Genomic DNA, 22,995 nt, shown 5'->3' with positions numbered 1-22,995 from the left:
TGAAGTTAAAGCAGCAAACAAAGCAAACTTACACTTTATCCAAAGCACTGAAGAAAAAGAAGAAGAAGAAGAAGAAGAAGAAGTAGAAAGTTTCCAGTTCACTTCTTGACGCTCAGACAGGTGATCTGTTTCCTGTAACCAGTCAGGACTCCACCTATGAGGAAGCAGCAGGCAGACTTTCACAATAAGAGCACATTTTACAGGCTGATTCCCACTCATTTCATGTGATCGATTATTTCAACATTCAACCTTTTTCAAGGTAAAGATCAACAAATGGACTGAGTCTAATTCAAACCTGACTGAAGGAGCAGCAGAGTCACAAACTGCTCTGAACAAGAATGAGGTAAGTTAAGACACAAAATGAAAAACAAATCAACAAATTAACACACACAAAAAAACATAAATGGGACATAAAACTATTTAAGTGAGAAATTACAGCACAAAATGGCAAAAATGCAAGAAATCAAGACGGAAACAACACAAAAAATAGATAATTTATTACATAAAATGACACAAAGGAGACAGAATGTTAAACAATGAGACAAATTAAGACTCAAAATGATAAAAATGAGACAAATTAAGACACATTCTGGTCTGACACCATCCCATAATGCAGGAAATCTCTTCAATTTGTGTCCAAATCCAAATGAAATGAATGGGACTGATTGAATATTGTGTGTAATAAATACCAATAAATAATTGATTTTCCAATCTGTGTTCTATCAGCTGCAGTACCAGCAGAGAAAACAGACCAGACATTAAAACACATTCATGCATTTTTTGCATCACCAACCACATACATGTAGGTTCCCATGGCACGCCATGCATACAGTGGAACTGGAACCACACAACTTCATCCAGTGGTTTTTGTCACATAAAGCTCAACATGTTTACAGAAACAACTTTTTCCTCAGCTGAGAATCTGGATGGCTCAGAAATACTGGCTGGGAAATGATTTGGTTAAAGGGAGACGCTCCTTCCAGCCCATTTCCATCTAAACTCTGAACACAACCTGGACCAGGTTAGCTCCACAGCATCAGTTACTATGGAGATAGGTACAAAGAGACACACCTTCAGGATCCTGAAAATTCTGAGTTTGGACTCAACATACCTGCTGAGCCACTGATCTGGCTTCATAGTGCAGAACTCCGTTTGTTTCTCACACTTTGGCAGGTTACACAATTGAGGTCTGGAGAGACCTGAGATCCATCTCTGGTTACAGCAGAGGCCATGAGAGGGGAGCTGCAGCAGGAGACCAGGAGTGGGCCAATGAGCTGAATCTGTTCTTTAACAGGTTTGACTTTGCTCCCACTCCTTCCACCTCTCATCAAAGCACTGACCAGCCAGCTCCTTCTTCACACCTCAACCCTACACCACCAACACCACCACCACCTCTCCTCCTCTCCCCATCTTCCACCACCTCCGGACTCCACATACAGCCCCATCACCCCTCCTCATCTCACCCCCCACCACCAGCATCACCCCTCCTCCTGTCGCCCTGCTGCACCAGAAAGGCTGCAGGTCCTGATGGAATCAGATCCAGACTCCTCAGAAACTGTGCAGACCAGCTCTGTCAGGTTCTCCTGCACATCTCTAACCTGAGCCTGAGTCTGGAGAGGGTTCCTGTGTTATGGAAGATTTCCTGCCTGGTTCCTGTCTCAAAGACTAGGAATCCCAGGGAGCCTAACCACTTCAGACCTGTGGCCCTCACTTCTCATCTGATGAAGACCATGGAGAGGATCGCCCTCAGGAACCTTCATCCCCAGGTGAGCCCACATCTGGATCCACTGCAGTTCGCCTACCAACCGAACATTGGAGTGGATGATGCAGTCGTCTACCTGCTGCACAGATCGCTGACTCACCTGGAGAACACCGGCAGCACTGTGGGGGTCATGTTCTTTGACTTCTCCAGTGCTTTCAACACAATCCAGCCTTCTCTGCTCAGGGTGAAGCTTGAGGGAGCAGGAGTAGACTGTCACCTGGCTGCTTGGATCATCGACTACCTCACCAACAGACCACAGTACATGAGGCTTTAGGACTGTGTGTCTGATGTGGTGGTCAGCAGCATGGAGGCCCCACAGGGGACGGTGCTCTCCCCTTTTCTCTTCACCCTGTACAGCCATGGCCATAAGTTTGGACACAAATACCATGACGCTTGTGAATCTTAGAAAATACCACAAAATTGTCACTTACAATACAGTACACAACTCCTGAGAACTATAGTAAGTTTCATATTTTAAAAAACATCAAAAGAGTTTGGTGTCATTTTGTTATTCTTACCAAATTCGGTTGTGAAAGTACTGCATTTTTTTGTTATTTTCTTCTAATATTATGTTTTGGGAACAAAGTTGTTCCAATTGTTGGAATTTATTGATAATATTATATCCCTTGTTGATTTGTTGACTAATTAAACTGGTGCTGTCAAAAAATATTAGTTATGTTCTGTAATAGACATCAAAACAAACATAGTAAGTCATGCTGTGTCCAAACTTATGGCCATGGCTGTAACTAATGCTGACATTGAATTAGATGATACTTGGGGACGGCATTTGGCTTTCCAGCAACAAGACCATGCTCATCACATTGTCTACTAAGGCTGGGTTTCCCAAGACATCCTAGAATATTGTAGAGTGGTATTGAAGGATTTAAATCTCACAGGAAATCTTTATTGGGATTTGGTGAAGACAGTTGCAGCAGACATACTCAAGAATAATGCTGAACTAGGACATTTTCCCATGAGGAAGGAACTCAGATTCTTCGTTTGGATTACCAGAAGGTATTGTTTGGTTAAATATCTTATTTGCAAAAGGTTATAACAGTCATAAAATGCTCCAGCAAGTTTTAAAGACACTTGTCATTAGGGGCTTGAAAAATTTTGGTTGTAACTATATATACAAGACACAGTGTAACTAAATATTCAGACAGAGAGATTGAGACAGTTCTTCTTTTGTAATGTTTTCATGTCAGACACTTCTTCTCAATAAATCTTCAGCAAAAAAGAAAAAAAAACATGCGTTTTGATATCTTCCTAACATTTTGTCAAATCGTGCAACGAGTCAATCAAAATTGAAAACCCTACAGAGCAGTCACTCATTCATTCTCTCTTGCACACACACTATCAAAGTCTCACATCCACTCAATCGTACAGTCTTACAAACACTACAAAGTCCAATACTGCTTTGTATGTGGCTGAGAGGTGGTGTCGTAACCCTCTCCCTCAGTTCAGAGATGCTGTCTGTGGTTTGACAAAATATTCTCTTTTACTCCTCTCGAACCATCTGTCTGAATGAATAATGATGAGTGACTGCTCAGTAGGGTTTTCAATTTTGATTGACTCGTTGCACGATTCAAAAAACATGATTGACGTCTATAGACGTCATTGGCAGCGAACGTTCGGATTTTAATTGACGTCTATAGACGTCAATGGCAGCGAATGAGTTAATGAGAAACAAAATGAACTTTTTTGATTTTGGCAAATGGCTGCAATGACAGAGTGAAAAATTTCAAGGGGTCTGAATACTTTCCGTAGCCACTGTGTATATATATATATATATATATATATATATATATATATATATATATATATAAACTAATTTCAACAATTTTTGAGCTGTTTTAGCAAATCTTGAAAAATCTTGAAATATTTTGAGTAATTATGGATGAATTTCAAGCTAATTCCAGATCACATTCAGACAGTTTAAAGTTATTTTTGAATCATTTTGGAATGTTTTAGCTAATTTACGAGTGGTTTTGAGTTATTTTGGACCAACTCTGGACTCATCTGACCACAGATTCCACTTACTGGCTGTCCAGTTCTTGTGTTCTTGGTCCAACGATGCCGGGCTAACCTCTGTCTCTCATTGGTCAGGGGGTTCTTGACAGCCTTGTAGGACCTTCAGCCATGATCTGAAAGTCTGCTGGAACACTGGACACCAGTTTGGTTTGACCACTGCTGCTGAAGCTCCTGTCATGTCATTGGCTGGTTTTCCTTGTGGATCAGGATGAGGTCATTTCTTGCTGAAGAAACTCTTGGATGTCCAGATGTTGCTTTGTCTTCCAGCTGTTGGTTGGTCTGTATTTCTGCAGAGTGACTCCAACTGCTGAAAGAATGCATCTGCACTTTCTGTTCATGTGGTTACAGCTGCAGCCTTCCTGTCTTCACTCATGTTTCCCGTGTTCGGTTCTTTGTTCTAGTCGTTTTTATCTCTGAAGAACTTTCTAATGTGCTGCTTTATAAAGACACAAAGCACGGAAACTAAAATTATGTCTTTTAATAAAAAGCAGGACCTTCATTAGTGGATCACTGGAACCTAAATGAGCCAAAGTCAACATTTCTTCTGTATTTTTATGGAACCAATCAGTTTTCACGCCTTTTTTTTATGATGCATTTAGTATTCTGGCTGTGACTGAACTAAAAGAAATTATACTTGAAGACCACAGGGGGATTCTTAATGCAGGATTTCACAAATCCATGGGGAATCCCAAAACTTTTTTTCCACCACTGTTTGGTCCACACAATGTTCTAGTTCTACGTGTGTTGTTGAAAAATCAAATGTTCAAAGTGTTTCCATCCTACAACTGTTCAACTGAAGTTCTGCTGATAAGAACAACTCATGTTTAGAACTGCCTGATTGATTTAATGTTTTAATTGTGTCACAACAACGTTGTTTTTGAGTTAAAATACGACGAATGATTCAATCTGTTTTATGTTCTATAGATATAAAAAAAAACAGTTTCAAGTCTCTTTTACTCACATTCAGACAGAGAAAAGAATCTGCAACACAAGGGCGATGAAAGACTGAACTAACCTGAGGAACAGGAAGTGGTGTGACATCACTGTTGTCAGGGCAACAAAGCAGGAAACTTGATGAATCAGTTTGTGGTGAGTTGAAACGTAACTTTGTGAAAATGTGTGTTTGGGAACATTTTCCATTTTCAAATATGAAGCTTTTAGGACAATATTCAGAAGGAAGAATAAAGAAGAATCAATCCCAGAAGTGATGACTCCATTTCAACACTAAATGTCCTGAGAAGCTGTTTTACAGGAACTACAGTCAGAGAGGGAATCTACACTCTACATGTCACCTGAGGAATCCAAACCTTCTCTGGCTTCATCTTCTTCTTTGTCTGCTGCTGTGGACTTTAATCCACTCCTCATTTCAATGTGGAAGCTCAAGAGTTTAGTGTTCTGCTCTCCTTTAGTCTCTTCTTGGATTTGATCACACTTTCAGATTTTTCTGGGTCTTTGCTTTAAGCCACTTCCTGTCCTTTTTCCACATTCATGAAAATGTCCTTTAGATGAGATGAATCCAATGAAACTTTGAAGAATTTCACACATTCTTTCCCATTTCATTCCTTCATTCATATATTTGACTCTCATAATTCCACACAGTTTGGTAAATGTCACACTTTGAGCCTCTAGACCCACAAGATCACTTTGTAAATTCTGTTTTTAAGGATCATTTTAATGTCCTTACAACTGGGAACCTGTCTCACTAATTCACTTTCACGCTGTTTTAATGTGAAATATTGAACGTTTTCCTCCATTTATCTGATATCTTCCAGATGAAATCAGCCAACAGTGTCTAAAATCACTGATTGTAGCTGCTTCACTGTTTACTTGTGTGTTTTCTCTCCATATCTTCAGAATAATTCCTCCTCTGGTTCTTCAGGCTGTTTCCAGTCCAGCAGCAGCAGCGCCCTCTGCAGGTTGGACAGATAAAAGCTTCCAGCATCTATCTGCTCTTCCCAGGTTCTTCCATCCAGGAACTAGCCAGGCCCCACCCTGCTGACTTCTAGCAAACATTGAAGGAACAAAAAGGATGTGAGCAGTTTTCTGAGAGTCCATGTTGAGCAGCAGTGGAGGCTGGATGTGAGGAAGTGGATCAGCTGATGCTGCTTTGTTGGCTTTAGATTCAGATCCAGGATCAGGTGAGCTCAATCAGTCCATGAAGCAACTGGCAGATAGTTTGAAAGCATCAAATGTGACAAGAATCCCAGAAGAGCTGAGTCATTTCTGCTGCTTTCGAAGCCAGATCCAAAGTGATGCAGGTTTGTTCTGTTTGGTCTCTGCACTCCTTCATGTTGGAGCTGAGATCAAATCAGAATCAAAAAGCTATAAGTTTTTATGTGAGGCTGAAACAGACGCTGCTGATGCTGCTTTTAAAGTGAGGTTGGCTCCATGAACTAGCTGAAGATTCTCTCTGAGGGACTCTTAGTTGAGATGTTTGCTGCTGTGTCATTTTAAAAGCAGATGATCCATGTAGAGCACATCTTTAGTCCCAGCATCATGAGGAGCATTAAAGAAGGAAACATGGATTCATGTGGAACATTTACAACAAGCACACCAACACTTCTGACTTCTCTCAAAGCTGTTTCACTGGAATCATGTTTTAATGTGAGTCATTTTAAATACAGACAACAGATAAGGTACCTGGTTTGTTCAGTCTAAACTCTGCATTCTAGCCTAGCCGCTAATTACTGTTGTTTTCCCCTGTGTGTAGAAATATGTGTTGAGTGTTTATCCCCTGCTCTGTCTATTCATTCTTTTCTTCTGTTTCTTGGCTCCAGGCATGTTGTCTTAGTTTCTTGTCTCTTGTATGTTTTTTGGTGTCCTTGGTTTTTGGAATTCAGCCTCCCATAGTTCATGTAGCACTTTGTTCAGTTTGTTTAGTCACTACTCCCTGCTCATTCCCCTGGGTTGTCTCACCTGTTTTTGCTGCTCGCACTTGGATTTCACCTTGTAATTCCATCCATCCATTATCAGTCCATCGCCTTATCATCTGTGGGGTCCCAGGAGGGCTGGAGTCTATCCCAGCTGACAAAGTGTGAAGACAGGGGACATCTGGACATGTCTCCAGTCCATCAAAGGGTCACAGACAGACAGACAGCCAAGCACACCTTGTAATTCACTTTCATGAATAAACACCTTGTTTACTAAGTGTGTGATCACCTCCACCTCATTAATGTCTGCATCTGGGTTCTCCACAAACTTGTGACAGTTTTGTTTCAAGTCAAATTGAATCTGTGGCCTTCCTTGACCTGTCAGAGAAACAAGATGGAGTGTCGCCACTCATTCCAGGACCAGTTGTTTGTTTTTCTTGTGCTTTATCGCCACCAAGTGGAGCAGTCAGAACACTGCAAGAAAATACTCCAGGTTTAGTTCGAATTCATTACATCTTGACACACTTGTGGAATTTACTCTATAATTTACAAATGATGTCAGTTTTGTTCACCTGGTCAGACTTACACGACAACATCGAGGGAAATTTAGAAAGTTTTACAAAATACAGTATTTTCTCACTGGATATGTTCGTTGTCTTTTCGTGAACCACAGAGATCATGGGAAAAAGCTTTCAAACCATTCAGTGTTCATTTAAACCAGATGGTTAACTGTGAAGTGAACCACACTCTAATTTTCAAACATGAATATTTCACTACATTATTCTTATTATTATTCATCACATCTGATTGTAAATATTTTCCCTTCATGAAAGAGCTCATGTAGCAGCTCAGCTGGTAGAGAAACAGGTTTAGAAAGAGCATGACTGGATATTTAAATAAAGATTTAGACAAAACTGAAAAGCCACATTAAATTTAAAAGGATATGTAACCTATGGTCTAGGATATGGGTACAGATGACCTAAATTTTTAAAGATCTGGGCCAGTGTCAGAAGCATAGATGCGACTCTGGAGCCTACGAACAGGAATGATCAGCGGGAAAACAAGACAATACACAATTTGTGTGGCTTCAAAAGGATTTAGTAAAGCCTTTGACGGTTTAAATCGAACCAAATGCAACTTCAGCTTAAGCACATTCATACACTGGCATTAAATTTCCCCTCAAAGTAGCAAATAAAATACTAAACTCTTGTGCACAAGGTAGAAATAAGATAAAATATAAACAACAAAAGAGTCTCTTAAGTCCAAATACTACCGTTGGGGCCCTTGATGTGGTTACACATCTGACCACAGATGTATTAAAAATGACTGCCGAGAGACACATGTTTTGTACACACTGTTGCTCAGTGAAATCTGGCTGGTACAACCGTGTCTGACCAGTAGCGCAAACGCGGAAATGACCGGCAGCAGCCGACCACGCGAGTTTCGTGTTGCGGTGACGGACTGGCTTGGCTCCATGCCAAATCAAATTTTCAAAATCATCTGGCGGGCCAGATATTCCTGACGGGCCAGTTTTGGCCCGCGGGCCGCCAGGTGCCAACCACTGCCTTACAGAGTACACGCCCACCCTCCTGTCACTCACACAAAGCAAGTGCTCTGAGCGCTAAATCAGAAGGATAGGGATTGGTCAAAGTGACATTTTTTTAGAAGAAACGTGCCATGATTGGTTAGTTGCTTTATGGCCCGCCCCTTCATAGCCAGAACGGGGAAGCATGCACTGCAGAGCGGTGATATGAGAGTGAGGCCAGAGAGTGGAAGGAGCGAAGATTATGGAGCACCCTGAGAAAGCTGGCGGCAAAAAACGAGAAAAGACGAAGAGAAAAGGTGGACATGAGAGGGAGATGGAGAAGAAAAAAAGGTTGCTCGAGGAGGAAGGGGCAAAGTGTTATAAAATAACACACGTTTCATCAACCCCCACCCAGGTCCAGCAGTGTACAGTTGAAAATAAATGATGCTGCTACTTCAAGTAAGTTTACAAACGGTCGGTTCTTCTCACAAATGCATCATCAGACCTCAAAGGCCAAAATATAATAAAAAAATGTCTGGTCCAAATAAGCTCCACAGGTGTCAGGTGGGTTGCAGGAAGCCTGAAAACGTTTGAGACCCCCTCTTCAGGTAGGATAGGCAGTTGACTTACAATTTTCAGTTATAAAATTAACATTGGTGTTTGCATATACTATTAGCTATGACCAGCTGACATCTAAACGATTTGCTGACAAAATAATATATATTTTTTAATTCCACATGTTATATAAATAATAGGAAAAGGAAAACATTGGAAAAATTGGTGAGGGTAGTGAAGAGATTACAGAAGAGAAAAGTACTGGACTGTATGGAGCTGTCGTTATGGTTGTGTTTAATAGACTTACTGTCTGTTTAGTAGTGTTGTAATTGCTATAACAGAACTGTAAAAGGCATATTTTTGGAAGGAAAAAAAACAAAATTTTGGTGCATTATCCCACGTGACAACCCTTGCGGTGGCGGAAGTGGCCTGACTGATTGGAAATCTCCCGGCCTGAATTTCTTTCCCAGTCCGGCCCTGGTAAAAACCCTTGGGCAGAACTCTGCTCTTTATGTGGAGGGACCCTTCTGCTGCTGGCTGGGTGGGTTGATGGGAGGAGAGTGGGGAACAAGGAACATAACATACAGTTGGATGTATGCATGATAAGACAGATGATACAAAGTAGAAGCTAACACTGAAACTGATTCATAGTTTCCTGTTATGATGTACAGCTCTGGCAATAAATATACTACATATATAGCTGGTAGTAAACTCTAAAATACGTCAAAGAGCATATCAAGTAAAGTGAGGGTGATGCAGAGTCAACTGGTGGAAATGTGCAGCTGGAAGCGGAGGGCTGGAGGAAGGTCAGCAGCAGCATCTGCAGTGGACATGGTGGAGACTAGACCAGTTGGTGAAACATCGACCGCAGATCTGAAGCATCCAGCTCTGAAACCAGGGACACTCGGAGAACTAACACAGGGGCAAACAGAGTGAGTGTAACACAATAACAGTATATATATATATATATAAAATAAATAGAAAGGTAGTTAGAGAAGGTGCATCCAGAGAGGTCCCCCAGCAGCTTCGGACTATAGCAGCAGAACTTGGGGACATCGAAGAGGAACCCAGATGTTCCAATGAAGACACCAGCTGACCCCCCCAGGGTCACCCAGTCAGCCCTAACAAGATTTGTCAAAAAGGAACGTTTTAAGCCTGGTCTTAAAAATAGAGAGGGTGTCTGCCTCCAGAACCCAAACTGGGAGCAGGTTCCACAAGAGAGGAGCTGATAACTGAAGACTCTGCCTCCCATTCTACTTTTACAGATTCTCGGAACAACAAGAAAGCCTGCAGTCGGAGAGCAAAGAATTCTGCTAGGATAATATGCTACCATCAGGTCTGCTTGACCTGTCTTTAGGATATGGAGATTGGTGGTTAAGCTGCAGAAATATTAATTCTGTATGTTAACCCTCCTGTTGTCTTCAGATACAGGCACCAAAAAAAACAAAAAAAGGTTTGTCTGAAAAAAAAATCCAAAAATTCAGCAAAAAAAAAAAAAAAAAACAATCCCCACAAACATCTGAAAATGTACTAAACTGTAAGGAAGAAAATTCCAATAATTCCTTAAGTTCCCGTTAAAGTACGGCGGCCCGCGGGCGGGCCGTTTTTTTATCGGTATACGCTTTTTTTGAAATAGAAGGACACTGCAAACACGATTATACAAACACTATACACACATAGAAAGCTGAGATTCTCATGAATCCGCCGGTATAAACCACTTTCAGATGTGATTACCACAGCGGGTAATATAAACACATTTATCCAACAAACAACAAGTCATGTAAACGTGCACAGCTCACCTGTCGACGCAGTTTGGACGCTCGTTTCTGGTCATAAAAGAAGATAATCCACAAAAACTGGCCAGAACCCAAGCTTAGCCATCCAGAGGAAACAATCCAGTATAATACTTTGGCCAAAACATGTCTCGAAATAGGTAAAAAATCCAGAAAACGATCGGCTCCGTGCGCGTGCACGCGGCGCGTGGTGGCGCTGTGCGTTTCATATTCACTGCATCTTTCTATTATAACTTTATCATACACGGTCCTATTCCCTTTGTTCGCGATTCAAAATGGACACTGGAGGCTTCTTTTCCGCTTCAAACCGGACTTCAACCAATCAGGTGACTCGTTTCCGCCTACTTCGGCGATATAGCCAACCATGGCCGAATCTGACAGATATCGATTACATCACTTGATTGACTTGTTTCTCAGCAAATCACGCCGGAGGAAACGTTAGATTGACAGGCCTGGTAGCCAATGAGCTTACTGAATGGCTTGAATATAAATCCCGCCTCTGCCAGCGGCTTTATATGATATTTCATTCGTGAGCTCCGGGCTCCACCTGCTGTTTCTCTGTATTCCTCTCAATCTGTGTGTGTGATCGACACTGAAGCCTATCTGAAGTGATTTTTTGAGTTCTTTATGAGTTTTTGGAATGAAAATAATGTGAAAATGAAGTGAAAATGAATTTATACCATTCTGTAAAGAGTGTGCACAGTGTATAAAGAGTGTATCCAACATTGACAGGGGCGGAGCATATCAGTACGAATACATGTGTGAAACACTCATTTCTTGTAGTATTGCTCTGAAATTTTGACCTGAACTATGTAAGACCCCAGGCTTTTGCAATATTGTGTTTTCAAGCTCTTACAGTGCTGCCACACTGATTTTCAGGCGTTTTATTAGGGAAAAAATGTAGGCGAGAAAAAAATTCATCCTAATTCAGTGTGTGCCAACATGAAATACTCTGTGCCAGTAGCACCTAGAGTAATTCTGACTGCACTGGGTGAAAATTCAGGTTGTCAGCTTTCAAATGAGACCCCAACCATGCATGTACTCCAAACAGTTCAAGAACAGCATTCAATTTACTTTCTGTAAATCTCAGTAGAAATTTCGGGCGGAAATTGCCCAAACCTTAAAGGGTTGTTCTACAAAAAAAACCCCACACATTTAGCAAGACAATTCTTGTAAATATTTTCAAAAAAATTAGTAAAAATCTTTTTTTAAAAAAATCCTATTATCTAACATGATTACGTATCAGCAAAAATATTTTTTTAAGAACATTGACAAAAAAAAAAAAATCCAGCAAATTTCACTGGAAAAGACAGAACTACAACTGTGACTGGAACCAGAACAAAGGTTTTCTTAGAACTCAAGGAGACTCCTAATGGCATGGAGGAAAATCTACATAAAGAATTAGTAACTCACAGAAAGATTCACACTAATAGTGAAACGTTGAAAAGACGAAAAACTCCTAACTAGAACACTCGAGAAAAAGCAGATTCAAAGGTTAACATTAGCAACTGGGCAAAAACTGTGACATCAGAAAACTCGGAACTAGAATTCCTGAACTAGAAACAAGGAAGCTACGAGAACAAACCATGTGGTAGCGTTACATTAGTAAGACTACTTGATGCTCAGACTGGGCTTAGCTGTGACTGAAAGGGGTTGGCAGGGGTCTTTGGATGAAGCAGGAGTCCAGATGGCGTGGATAACCCAATGCGTTGAACGGAGGAGCTGCAGTGGCAGCTTGGACACCAGAGGAGGAACTCTGCACAGGTGAGTTGGTCCAGGTGGTGAACGGAACAGCTGGAGGAAAGTCACAGAAGAGGACAGCAGCCAAACACTGAGCTAACCAGGAGAAACAAAGCAGGCACAGGAGGACCAGATGTGGCTTGTATCACGATCCAGCGCTGAGAGGTGAGTGGCGTCAGGTTATATTGTGAAGCAGGTGGGGTTTGATTGGCTGCATTCCACCTGCTCCTGCACCAGCTGATGATGACTGTAGATAGGAGACACTTGTCGCCGCAGCTCCCAATCATTAAATGTCATGGGCAATCCTTTAACAGATACATTATTTTGAAAGAATTTTCACCAAATACCCAATGCCTTAAAAGTATTTTTCCAGAAGCCTCAGGATTGTATTGTCAGGGCCTCCTCCTCTGCTCCCACCTGACAACCCTTGCTCCCTTTTCTCCTCTGCTGCTGCTGCTGAGTGGAGTCAGCCTCACGGCAATCAGCTCACTCCACAGGATGCGGGCAGCTGTGAGTCGTTCTCATGATTACCACCTCCTCCATAAAGACCGCTCTTACCTTCCACACCTTGCTAGATTGTAAACTCTGCTCTCGCAGTTGGTTGCTTTCTAGCCTTTGCATGATTTTTCATCAACTGCAAAATACTAATCCTGTTCTCCTCCCTCACAGTTCGCCTGACCCAGCTGCCCGGACTCCCTTCTGCACCTCCGATCCTCCCCGCTTTGGTCCCGGATCTCTCTCCCTGGCCGCCAACTCTTGGAACCCCTGCCTTGACTCCCTGACGACTCGGAACCCCTGCCTTGACTCCCTGACGGCTCGGAACCCCTGCCTTGACTCCCTGACGACTCGGAACCCCTGCCTTGACTCCCTGACGGCTCGGAACCCCTGCCTTGACTCCCTGACGGCTCGGAACCCCTGCCTTGACTCCCTGACGGCTCGGAACCCCTGCCTTGACTCCCTGACGGCTCGGAACCCCTGCCTTGACTCCCTGAAGACTCGGAACCCCTGCCTTGACTCCCTGACGACTCGGAACCCCTGCCTTGACTCCCTGACGACTCGGAACCCCTGCCTTGACTCCCTGACGACTCGGAACCCCTGCCTTGACTCCCTGACGACTCGGAACCCCTGCCTTGACTCCCTGACGACTCGGAACCCCTGCCTTGACTCCCTGACGACTCGGAACCCCTGCACCCAGACCCCAGTCCTCGGAACCCAAGCCTCCGGCCCGCTCTCCGCCGCCGGAATCCTCTGTCTCGCCATCCAGACGACCGGAATTCCCGCACTCAGGCCGAGCCCGGAACCAAGCCTCTGATCCGCTCTCTGCCACCGGACCCCTGCCTGCCTATGACCCAGTCCGCTCTGACCCCCAGCACCGCCGCTCCCCCCTCCAGGTCTCCCTCCGGCTTCCCTCACTTCCTCCCTCCCTGTAAATCTGCCTGTTCTCCAGAAATATATCCTTGCCTGAACCAGTTCTCGCCTGCCGCTGTGTGTTCTCTGCTCGGCCCTAACATGTATTTAAACTAAATATGAGATCTTGGCCATTCACGATAGCACACAAACCTTTATTCATAATATTCCAGTAAAAAATGAGGTAAATATAAGGGAGTAACTATCACTAAAATAATTATAAACAGGGAAACTTCTAACATTCAAATTGTTTTGCAATAAAATGTAAAATCAGATGTATGAAGAAAATCAACCAAATTCACTCTGATTTTATTTGGAATAATAACCAACTCTTGATAAAAGGTGATGTGGTAAAATCAGTAGAGGAGGGGGTTTGAATGTCATTGATTTAGAAACAATGAATGGTTCAGTTAAATGAAGGTGGTTACAGACTTTATAAAACATGAACATTATGTGCTTTACTTTACCGCCTCATCTTTTTCTAATGCTACGAGGAATTCATTTCTTTTAAGATTTTTATCCCTTGAGATTACCCTTTAAATGATCAGATTTCCACATGCAGGTGTTATTACATTGGAAAACGCTTTAAAAGCAGAACTTCAGTCCACACAAAGCTACAATATGGAATAACAGGAGTATTTATACAGGAGGAAATCTGTATTTGTGAAGGATTGGATGGAGAAAGGAATTTGGGCTGTAACACTTAATGGAAGAAGAGGGTGATATTTGAAGTTCTATTGATTTTAAAACTAAATTTAATTCAGATTGCTGCTATTAACATTCTCTGGTAATCAAAGTTATTCCAGTGGCTTTGATAAACTTGATCAAATGAATATTATAGTATTCATCTGGAACTCCTGATTCTAATAAGCTGTTTATTGACAGATATACATTTTTAGACATTAAATGTAAGAACAACATTTTGAGGTTATTAGCAACAAAAGAATGTTTTCCTCTTCCCATTAAAAGAGAAGTTTGATCTCCAACATTTTCAAAGACTGACACTATCAAAGTCAGAAGCAGATTTTTGTCTTTTCCTTTATTAGGTAAAATAAAACAAGTTCATTTCTAAACTATTTATGATGTCTATCCATGTAGAGAATGTTTAAGAATGAGATTTAATTTGGATAACACATGCACATTTTGTCATGAAGATACTGAAAGTGAGCGTCAGAGGAACACCACATCCTGATTTTCACTCTCAACATTTGACTTGAAAAAGACACAAACACCACATTTGGCTCCTGGAATAATCACAACGTCCATCTTTGAAGAGGAACAAGTTTACAAGGAATCATTTAGAAGGATTTGACAAAGAAACACATTTAATCCATGAATGTGAAAACATGTTTGTGAGGGACAGAGTCATGGAGAGACTCAACTATCTGTTCAACACCGTTTCTCTACCAGGAGGAGACTCTGGAGACTCAACTCAGCACAGAGACACTGAGGAACCAGGCCTGGACAAGAAGAACCCAAATCCAGGATAGAGAGTTTGAGTGAATGTGGTGTTGAAGGTGTGGAGGTGGATCAGAGAGTCAGAGGAGACTCTGTAGAAGGACAGAGTTCCAGCAGGAACGTCCACATAAACTGAAACTCTGTAAGAGACTGAGGAGGACCTGATGGGTGTTGACGTGTAATAGTGAACAACAGAGTAACCATCATCAGAGCATTGCAGACTCCAGGAATGATCATTAAATCCAAACCAAGACAAACTATTGTTTCCTTTCCTTCTGATTTCTCTGTAACTCACTGATATTTCAACATCTCCTCTCCACTCCACCTCCCAGTAACAGCGACCAGTCAGACCAGTTTCACACAGCAGCTGTTTCCAGTAGTCAAACCTGTCTGAATGATCAGGATACGACTGATCCTCCTCCACAAATGTCACCTTCCTGTTGTTGTCAGACAGTTTGAGTTTTCTATTTACTGTGTTTATGTCGACTGTGAGTTGACAGGAATCTGATGGAGAGAACAAACAACACAGCTGCAGTTATTGATGGATCATGTGATCAGTATTAAAGCTTTGATGATGACCTCAGAGATGTGACACTTTGAAGATGCTTGAATGTGCTGCTTTGTTTCCATCAATCCATTAAAACACACTTACACTTCCTCAGACCTGGTGTCAACCATCGGACTCCAGCAGGCGTCACCCTGAAAGGAGGAGGACGGTCAGAGCAGCAGAGACTCTTTCAGCAGCACACATGGACATTACATGGCTCTCACACTGTTCCACTGATAAAGGACCAGTCCAACATGGAGACACAGACACCTGAATGCAGCATCTCTAAAGTCCTGTCCTGTGCTCGTCCTATTCCAGCTCAGTTTAAACTCATTATTCAGCTTTACTCATTTATGGTTCCTCTTTTCATGGAGCTAGGCTAACAGTTTACCCTGTTTCGTGTCGTTGTGCTAAGCTAGTTTTAACGACCTGGTTTCTAAACCGGAGTTGGACAGCTAGCTCATCAGCTTAGCGTGGCTCACTGTTGGTAACAAATTGTATTCAGAGTCCAGACCAACTGCGGTGGAGAACGAGGAACTTTTTTCAAGCTCTGCAGCACACTGTACACAAACTCAGCTTCTCCAGTGCGCCGTGACTGCAGCTGCACCGTACACGTCACCCTTCTTCAGCTTCAGCTTCAGGATGATATTTTGCTGAGAATGTCTGTCTGTCTGTACCTGAGAGTTTCCAGTCTACAGTGTGGATCCTCCACTTTCGCTCTCAGCATCTTCTCTCCTGAGTCTCCTGGATGGTTGTAGCTCAGGTCCAGCTCTCTCAGATTTGAGGTCTTCAAGCTCAGAGCTGAGGCCAGAGAAGCACAGCCTTCCTCTGTGACCAGACAGCCTGACAGCCTGCACACACAAAACAACACAAACCTGACGGACAACACTTGGATGGATGTTTCTCACTCCTTCTTTTCTTCTTTGTCTTTAACCTACATTTTGCTGCACATTTCATGCATCTTAAGCAAATCAACAATCTCAACAATGATTAGTGGGATTTAATCATGTAAAAAATAAACCCTGACAAAGTCCTGCACAAGTTCAGTAAAAGCTCATTTGATGAATCCCATCAGCAGAAATGATTCTTCTCAGATTAGCTGTTTATCCACTGATAGAAATCACATCAGTTTGAAAGTGTGAGTCCTGACCTGAGAGCTTCCAGTTTACAGTGTGGACTCTCCAGTCCAGCAGAAAGACTCTTCACTCCTGAATCCTGCAGGTTGTTGTTACTCAGGTCCAGCTCTGTCACACTGGAGGACTGGGAGCTGAGGACTGAGGACAGAGCTCCACAGCTTCTCTCTGACAGATTACAGCCACTCAGTCTGAAGAGACAAAGAGAAGAAGATAAATAATACATTTAGTCCATTATTTTCTATCCTGCTGTAAAGACAGCAGTGAATTTAACAACAAATACATCCCACTATGTCCAGGATACAGCAGCACTGAGGACAGTCCTTTGCAATAGTATTTAAATGTGAAAATAATCCAAAGTGTAGCACATTACAGTATTCAGATTACTTTGAAGTTCAGCAGTGAAGTATTTCATCTGATTAAAAAACAAACTGACAGTTTAGATGTTTTTTTTATTTCTTTTTTGTTTATTTTTTTTTCTCTGCCCCTTCGTTGTGTAGGCATGTATTATATTTATTTATTTATTTATTTTTTGCTTGAACAATTTTGTGCATTTCATATGCTAACCCGGGAGTAGGGTGGGGGAAAGGGGGTTAACAGGGTGAAAACAAAAACAACAGAGGCAGTAATCTACTATGCTATTCCTATCGATGGATTTATTTTATTTTATTTTATTTCCATTTCCTTTCTCGTCTGTCTTAACTGTTGTCTGTTAAAAATCAATAAACATTTGATCACAAAAGATTTAATAAATCATAAATACAGGCCAAACAGTAAGAAATGATTCCAATAAAGGTCAGTACATCTTTCATTGCTGTCATTAGAATGTTGGATTTTTTCACTACTTTCTTTGTCCACCTTTATTTTTAATGACACATTTAATCCTCCTCAGCATGAAGAAACCACATTTCTGCAGAGATGTTCCACCATCTTCAGAGACTATGTCTTCATCTGCTCTTTGTTGGAGGGTTTGTGTTGCTCTACCTTTGTTTTTAAAATACCCCAAAGTTGGGCCTCAGTCATCCACATGTTGAAGACAACATGGAGGAGATACGCAAATCTCTGAGATTTATGTCCAAGGAGCTCTATCGAATCTCAAGGCAGCAGACAACGCTCATGGAACTGATGACTGAAGTGAAATTACTGAAGAATCTCGTGAAGGAAAATGATGCTCAAATCGCAGTTCTTGAGCGAAAGATAAATGACCTGGAACATTATAAATGCCAAACCACGGTCTTATGCCAAAGCTGCGGCCGCAGAAAGAAGCGGTAAGGACGCCAACATTGAAGACCCATAGTTGCTTGAAATGCAAGTTATAAACTTTCTCAAAAGCAAATACATCCACCTTGACATTAACAATATTGCTGTGTGCCATACCCTACCTAGTACGGACCACAACGCTAAACCTGCGTTCATTGTTAGGTTTGTAAACCGAAAGCTTAAAGTTGAGCTGATGATGCAGGGGAAGAAATTAAAAGGATCAGCTTGTTTACCTGAATGAGCACTTGACAGCTAAAAATGCTGAGATCGCCCGAGCAGCCCGCAACCTCCAGAAACTTAACAAAATAAAAGCAACCAGGAACTGCAAAGTGTTAATACGGTTGAATGGATCCACCCCAGAAGAATCCACAATAATAATGGAAAGGGAGCTCAAAGATACTGACCATTATAAACAGATATTGTTTATGATACAATTTACCTAGAAAGAGCTACACAAAAAGGACTATTTCCTTTATTTTTCAGTTTTCTCCTTTTTTTCTTTTTGTTTTTACATTCATCTTTATACTATTGACTTTCTGGTCTGTTTTTCTTTGACCACTGATAAGGACCTTTATTTATTCCCATTTTTTGTGGATCAATGCCTTCATCTTTTGTTCCAACTCAGTTAATTTCTGAGACTGGATTAAGGACTTGATTTTGTCTTCTATTTTATTTTATGGTTGTTATTTCTTTGCTTATCTGCTATGAATGGGACTCAACAAATTAATGTCTTTGCGCATGGAAGATAAAATGTCTGCATCCAATGGGGTTTGAAGGTTCTTTCATAGTTGTTGATGATCAACAATGCTGTGATATTGTTGATGGGATAACTTGTAGGAGCTTCTCTCCAGACCAAGTAAAAAATTCTACCAATACTCACAACTTGCTGCACATAAACACCAGAAGTCTAAAAAAACATCAGGCTGAGCTAATTTCCCTTCTGTCCATCACTGACTGTGGCTTTGAGGTTGTGGGTTGTAGCTAGACCTGGCTTCATGAGACTTCTCATTTGGATACCTTAAGTACTGATGGCTACACTTGAATTAATAATAATAGATTAAATAGGAATGGTGATGGTGTATGTCTATACACAAATTCAAAGCTTACTGCTGTGATCCATGAAGATCTGGATATTGGTGATGGTCATTCTGAATCCCTATTTATAAAGCCAACTTTGAATTATGCAAAAACTCTTATAGTTGGAGTTATCCATTGTCCCCTTGATTCTGACCTCAATACTTTCTTGCTGAAATTTGACAAACTTCTTTATCATATTAATGACAGCAAGAAGGAGTGTGTTATTCTAGATGACTTCAACATTGACATTGCTAAGGACAATACTGTCCAACTTGAATTCCTAAATATAATTTATTCATCCTCTTTTTCCCTACAATTGATACTAGAATCACAAACTGCACACAGTCTACCTTTAGCAACATCATCACTAATATCCACAGTCATCGCCTAACATCTGGCGTGATGATCACTGATGTTACCGTCCACTTCTCCATAATATTATCTGCTGATATACAAAATAAATATTCACCAGTTTCTACAATTCTACAAAATTTCTTGGTATCCACTTTGATGGATTTCTTAATTTTAGGTACCACATTGATGTGTTAATCAACAAACTGTCAAAATATTGTGATTTATTTTTTAAACTAAGACATTATCGCCCACTGTCTGCTCTTCTTACTCTGTATCGATACATCACTGAACTAATTATTAGCTGTTGTAATATAATATGGTGTAACACTTTTCCAGGTCATCTCATCAAACTATACTCTTTACAAAAGAAAATAATTTGTGCTTTTACTTGAATCAGAATCAGAATCAGAGAATTTATTGTCATTGCACACTTTAGTATACAACGAAATTACATTTGAGCTGCCCTGCCAATGGCAGCTCCGGCTGCTGCGCCGTAAGCGCGCCACCTGTATGTAGGAAATGAGAAAGAAAAGAAAAAGAAGAGACATTTGGTGAGGGTGGCCGAGGGTAAAATAATAAAAAAAAAAGGTTCATTAAACAAAATGAAGCCTCCAAGGTTGGGAAAATTCAAATTGAGAAGGAACCTGAAAAAAAACAAACCCGCAACAGACAAAGCATAACAATAGACAAGGTTAACTGGGGTAAGGGTGAAGGGTAATGGGACGGGGAGCTCAGCTCAGTAGTCAGTCACTCATCCAGCTGCTGCTGCCATGGGTGGCGCGCTGCATGCATGGGATTCCAACCCCTGTGCGTTGCTGTTGGGAAGCTGCTGGTGGCGGCCTTGACGGACGAGACGAGACAAAGTATGCAGCAAGCAGAAACATAAGGATGTGGGGGAGAAGACACAGAGAGAGACGGAGAGAAGAAAAGTGCGACCGCCTCCTTCAGGAGCAAGGGCAAGGGCTTATGCAGCTCCTTCTGGCCCTATTTTCCTCTCTTGATCTCCTGAGGCTTTCTGATTTTAACATCTATCGCAATGCATGTATTATGCATCAGGTTATCAACCAACTTAAACGTTTATGTGAGCTCATCTCAATCTCCCGTCCCCTGCACACTCGTAACACCAGGAAAAAATACTATATATATTGGAGAAGAAGTGTAAACTTGAATATACCAGCCTGAGTTTTGCTTGCAGGAATGAGATAGATAGGTTCATTAAACTATCACAGTCCTTTTCTGCCTTCAAAACTAACACTATTCTCTTCCTATGTATAATCTCCAACAAAATCATGTATTGTTTGGAAAAGATGCTGTCTGTATATGTGTGTGTGTGGTGTATGCTGATGGAGTTGGGATGAGGGGAATGTGGGTGATGATGTTTTTGGTTGCTTGGTTCCAATAACTATAAGCATTGTTGCTTCCCTGGGGTTCTCTTTCATGTACATCTGTTGTAAACTGCTTTGGTAGAATATATGCATCTTTCTTTGAGCATGAATAAAATATATCTGAATCTTAAGTTCCTGTAGTGGAAGAGGCCTCATTAAGAGAAACTAATGCTAAAGGTCAGTAACACAACTGATCTGAGTCATGCAAATACAGAAACCTCCCAACTCAGCTGTTCTGCTCATCATGAATAAAAACACATTTTAAATGGTCATCAGTTTCAAAGTGTGAGTCCTGACCTGAGAGCTTCCAGTTTACAGTGTGGACTCTCCAGTCCAGCAGAAAGACTCTCCACTCCTGAATCCTGCAGGTTGTTGTTACTCAGGTCCAGCTCTTTAACTCTGGAGGACTGGGAGCTGAGGACTGAGGACAGAGCTCCACAGCTTCTCTCTGATAGATTACAGCCACTCAGTCTGAAGCGAAAAAAAAGCAGATTATACTGATGAAACAGCAGGAAAATGAAAAATATCTTCAGACAAAGAGAAGAAAAGAAGCAATACATGAAGTCCACTATTTTCTGTCATGTTGTAAAGATAGCAGTGAATTTAACAACAAATATATCCCACTATGTCCAGAATACAGAAGTGGTGAGGACAGTCCTCTGCAATATTTTTTAAATGTGAAAATAATCCAAAGTGTAGCACATTACAGTAATCGGATTACTTTAAAGCTGAGCAGTGAAGTATTTGATCGAATTAAAAAAAACAGACAGTTTAGGTTTACTAAATGAAGAATACAGGCCAAACAGTAAGAAATAAATCCAATAAAAGTTCATTACTGTCATTAGAATGTTGGACTTTTTCACTACTTTCTATGTCCACCTTTATTTTTGATGACACATTTATTCCTCCTCAGCATGAAGAAACCACATTTCTGCAGAGATGTTCCACCATCTTCAGAGACTATGTCTTCATCTTCTCTTTGATGGAGGGTTTGTGTTGCTCTACTTTTGTTTTTAAAATACCCCAAAGTTGGTCAGAACAAACATCTTCTAATCTCCAGTCCTTGTTCTTCAGGTTCCTTCACTTCTACTTGTGCTGTTGAGACTCAGGCTTTGATTTTCACTGTCACATAAATCCCACAGGAACCAAACTAAGGATCTCCAAACTCGTGTTGAAACTGTTAATCTCCACTCTTGATGAAGTCTGGACTCCTCATTCACTCTCAGTCTCAGGAGACACTCTGCTGCCCAGTGATTGGCTCTCAGTCCCTGGAGTCTGAAAGGAACCAACAACCTTTTAACAGCCTTACATCTAAAAAGTGTAATAGGGTCCCTATAAGGGTGTTGCTCCTCTTCAGAGAGAGCAGAGAGACCATGAACTTCACCACAGGTGGAATGGATGTTCTATCTTTCACCAAGACTTCAGTTGATGGGACTCAGCCATCGGCAGCAGGAAGACTGGACTGACCTTACCCACAGACCAGAGGACATGAGGACACTGCTTATCAACAGCCATGATGACAGTCCTCACCTGGAGGGCTGCTGCTTCACTCCATCATTTTTGACAGACCTGGAGTCCTGGAAGCTGCTGTTCCAGGAAGTCTTTCCAGAAATCTTCAGCCAGTATCTGAGTATGTTGTCACTATCTTCAACCCAAAATCTCAGTTCCTCATAAACAATCACCTGAGGTAGGGACGTGTCCTGCCACCTGGTGAAGACAGAGTTGGGAGTGATGGGATCAGGGTCCACAACATCTGAGGAGGTGAACCCAAGAGGATCTGAACTGAGGATCACTTTGATCTCAGTGAAGACTGAAGGCAACATTGCTTCAGTGGCTGTTTGGGCTCCAATGGTGAGAAAGAATTGAACCTCAACCTCAAATAAGAATGTGAACAACAGTACAACTGTCCACCAGCTGAACTGCACCGAGTTCAGTCATTGAACAAACTGAACATTCTACAGTTTTATTCAGCAGACGCTTTTATCCAAAGACACGAACATCTCAGAGGAGAAACAGCACAAGCAAGGATCTAGTCAGGAGAAAACAAACTGGAGAAGATCCACAAAACAAGTTCAAGTGTGAACATGAAGAGACTTCC

General features: G+C 41.6%; 1 protein-coding gene across 16 annotated transcripts in view; it reads right to left on the bottom strand.

Annotated features, from left to right (window-relative positions):
* The window catches only part of LOC110969967 (NACHT, LRR and PYD domains-containing protein 12-like), a 386,884-nt gene that overhangs the window by 289,563 nt on the left and 74,326 nt on the right, over positions 1-22,995 (bottom strand). For 8 of the 16 annotated variants that reach the window (XR_007939128.1, XR_007939127.1, XR_007939129.1 and 5 more), the window contains 2 exons: positions 21,195-21,368; positions 16,839-17,012 (listed from right to left, as the gene is read on the bottom strand). Coding sequence is in view for 13 of the 16 variants with exons in the window: in XM_051942204.1 (XP_051798164.1) it covers positions 16,839-17,012; positions 21,195-21,368 (348 nt within the window). In the remaining 3 variants the exon portion in view is untranslated. Of the gene's footprint in view, positions 1-13,976; positions 15,646-15,793; positions 15,841-16,365; positions 16,540-16,838; positions 17,013-21,194; positions 21,369-22,995 lie in introns of those variants that run through there. The other 8 variants (XM_051942206.1, XM_051942211.1, XM_051942212.1 and 5 more) reach the window with 5 other exon arrangements.

Source organism: Acanthochromis polyacanthus, chromosome 22 (assembly GCF_021347895.1).
Source record: "Acanthochromis polyacanthus isolate Apoly-LR-REF ecotype Palm Island chromosome 22, KAUST_Apoly_ChrSc, whole genome shotgun sequence".
NCBI classification, from domain to species: domain Eukaryota; kingdom Metazoa; phylum Chordata; class Actinopteri; family Pomacentridae; genus Acanthochromis; species Acanthochromis polyacanthus.
Note: the sequence above shows the minus strand (reverse complement) of the source record. Positions and strands in the feature narration are given on the sequence as shown.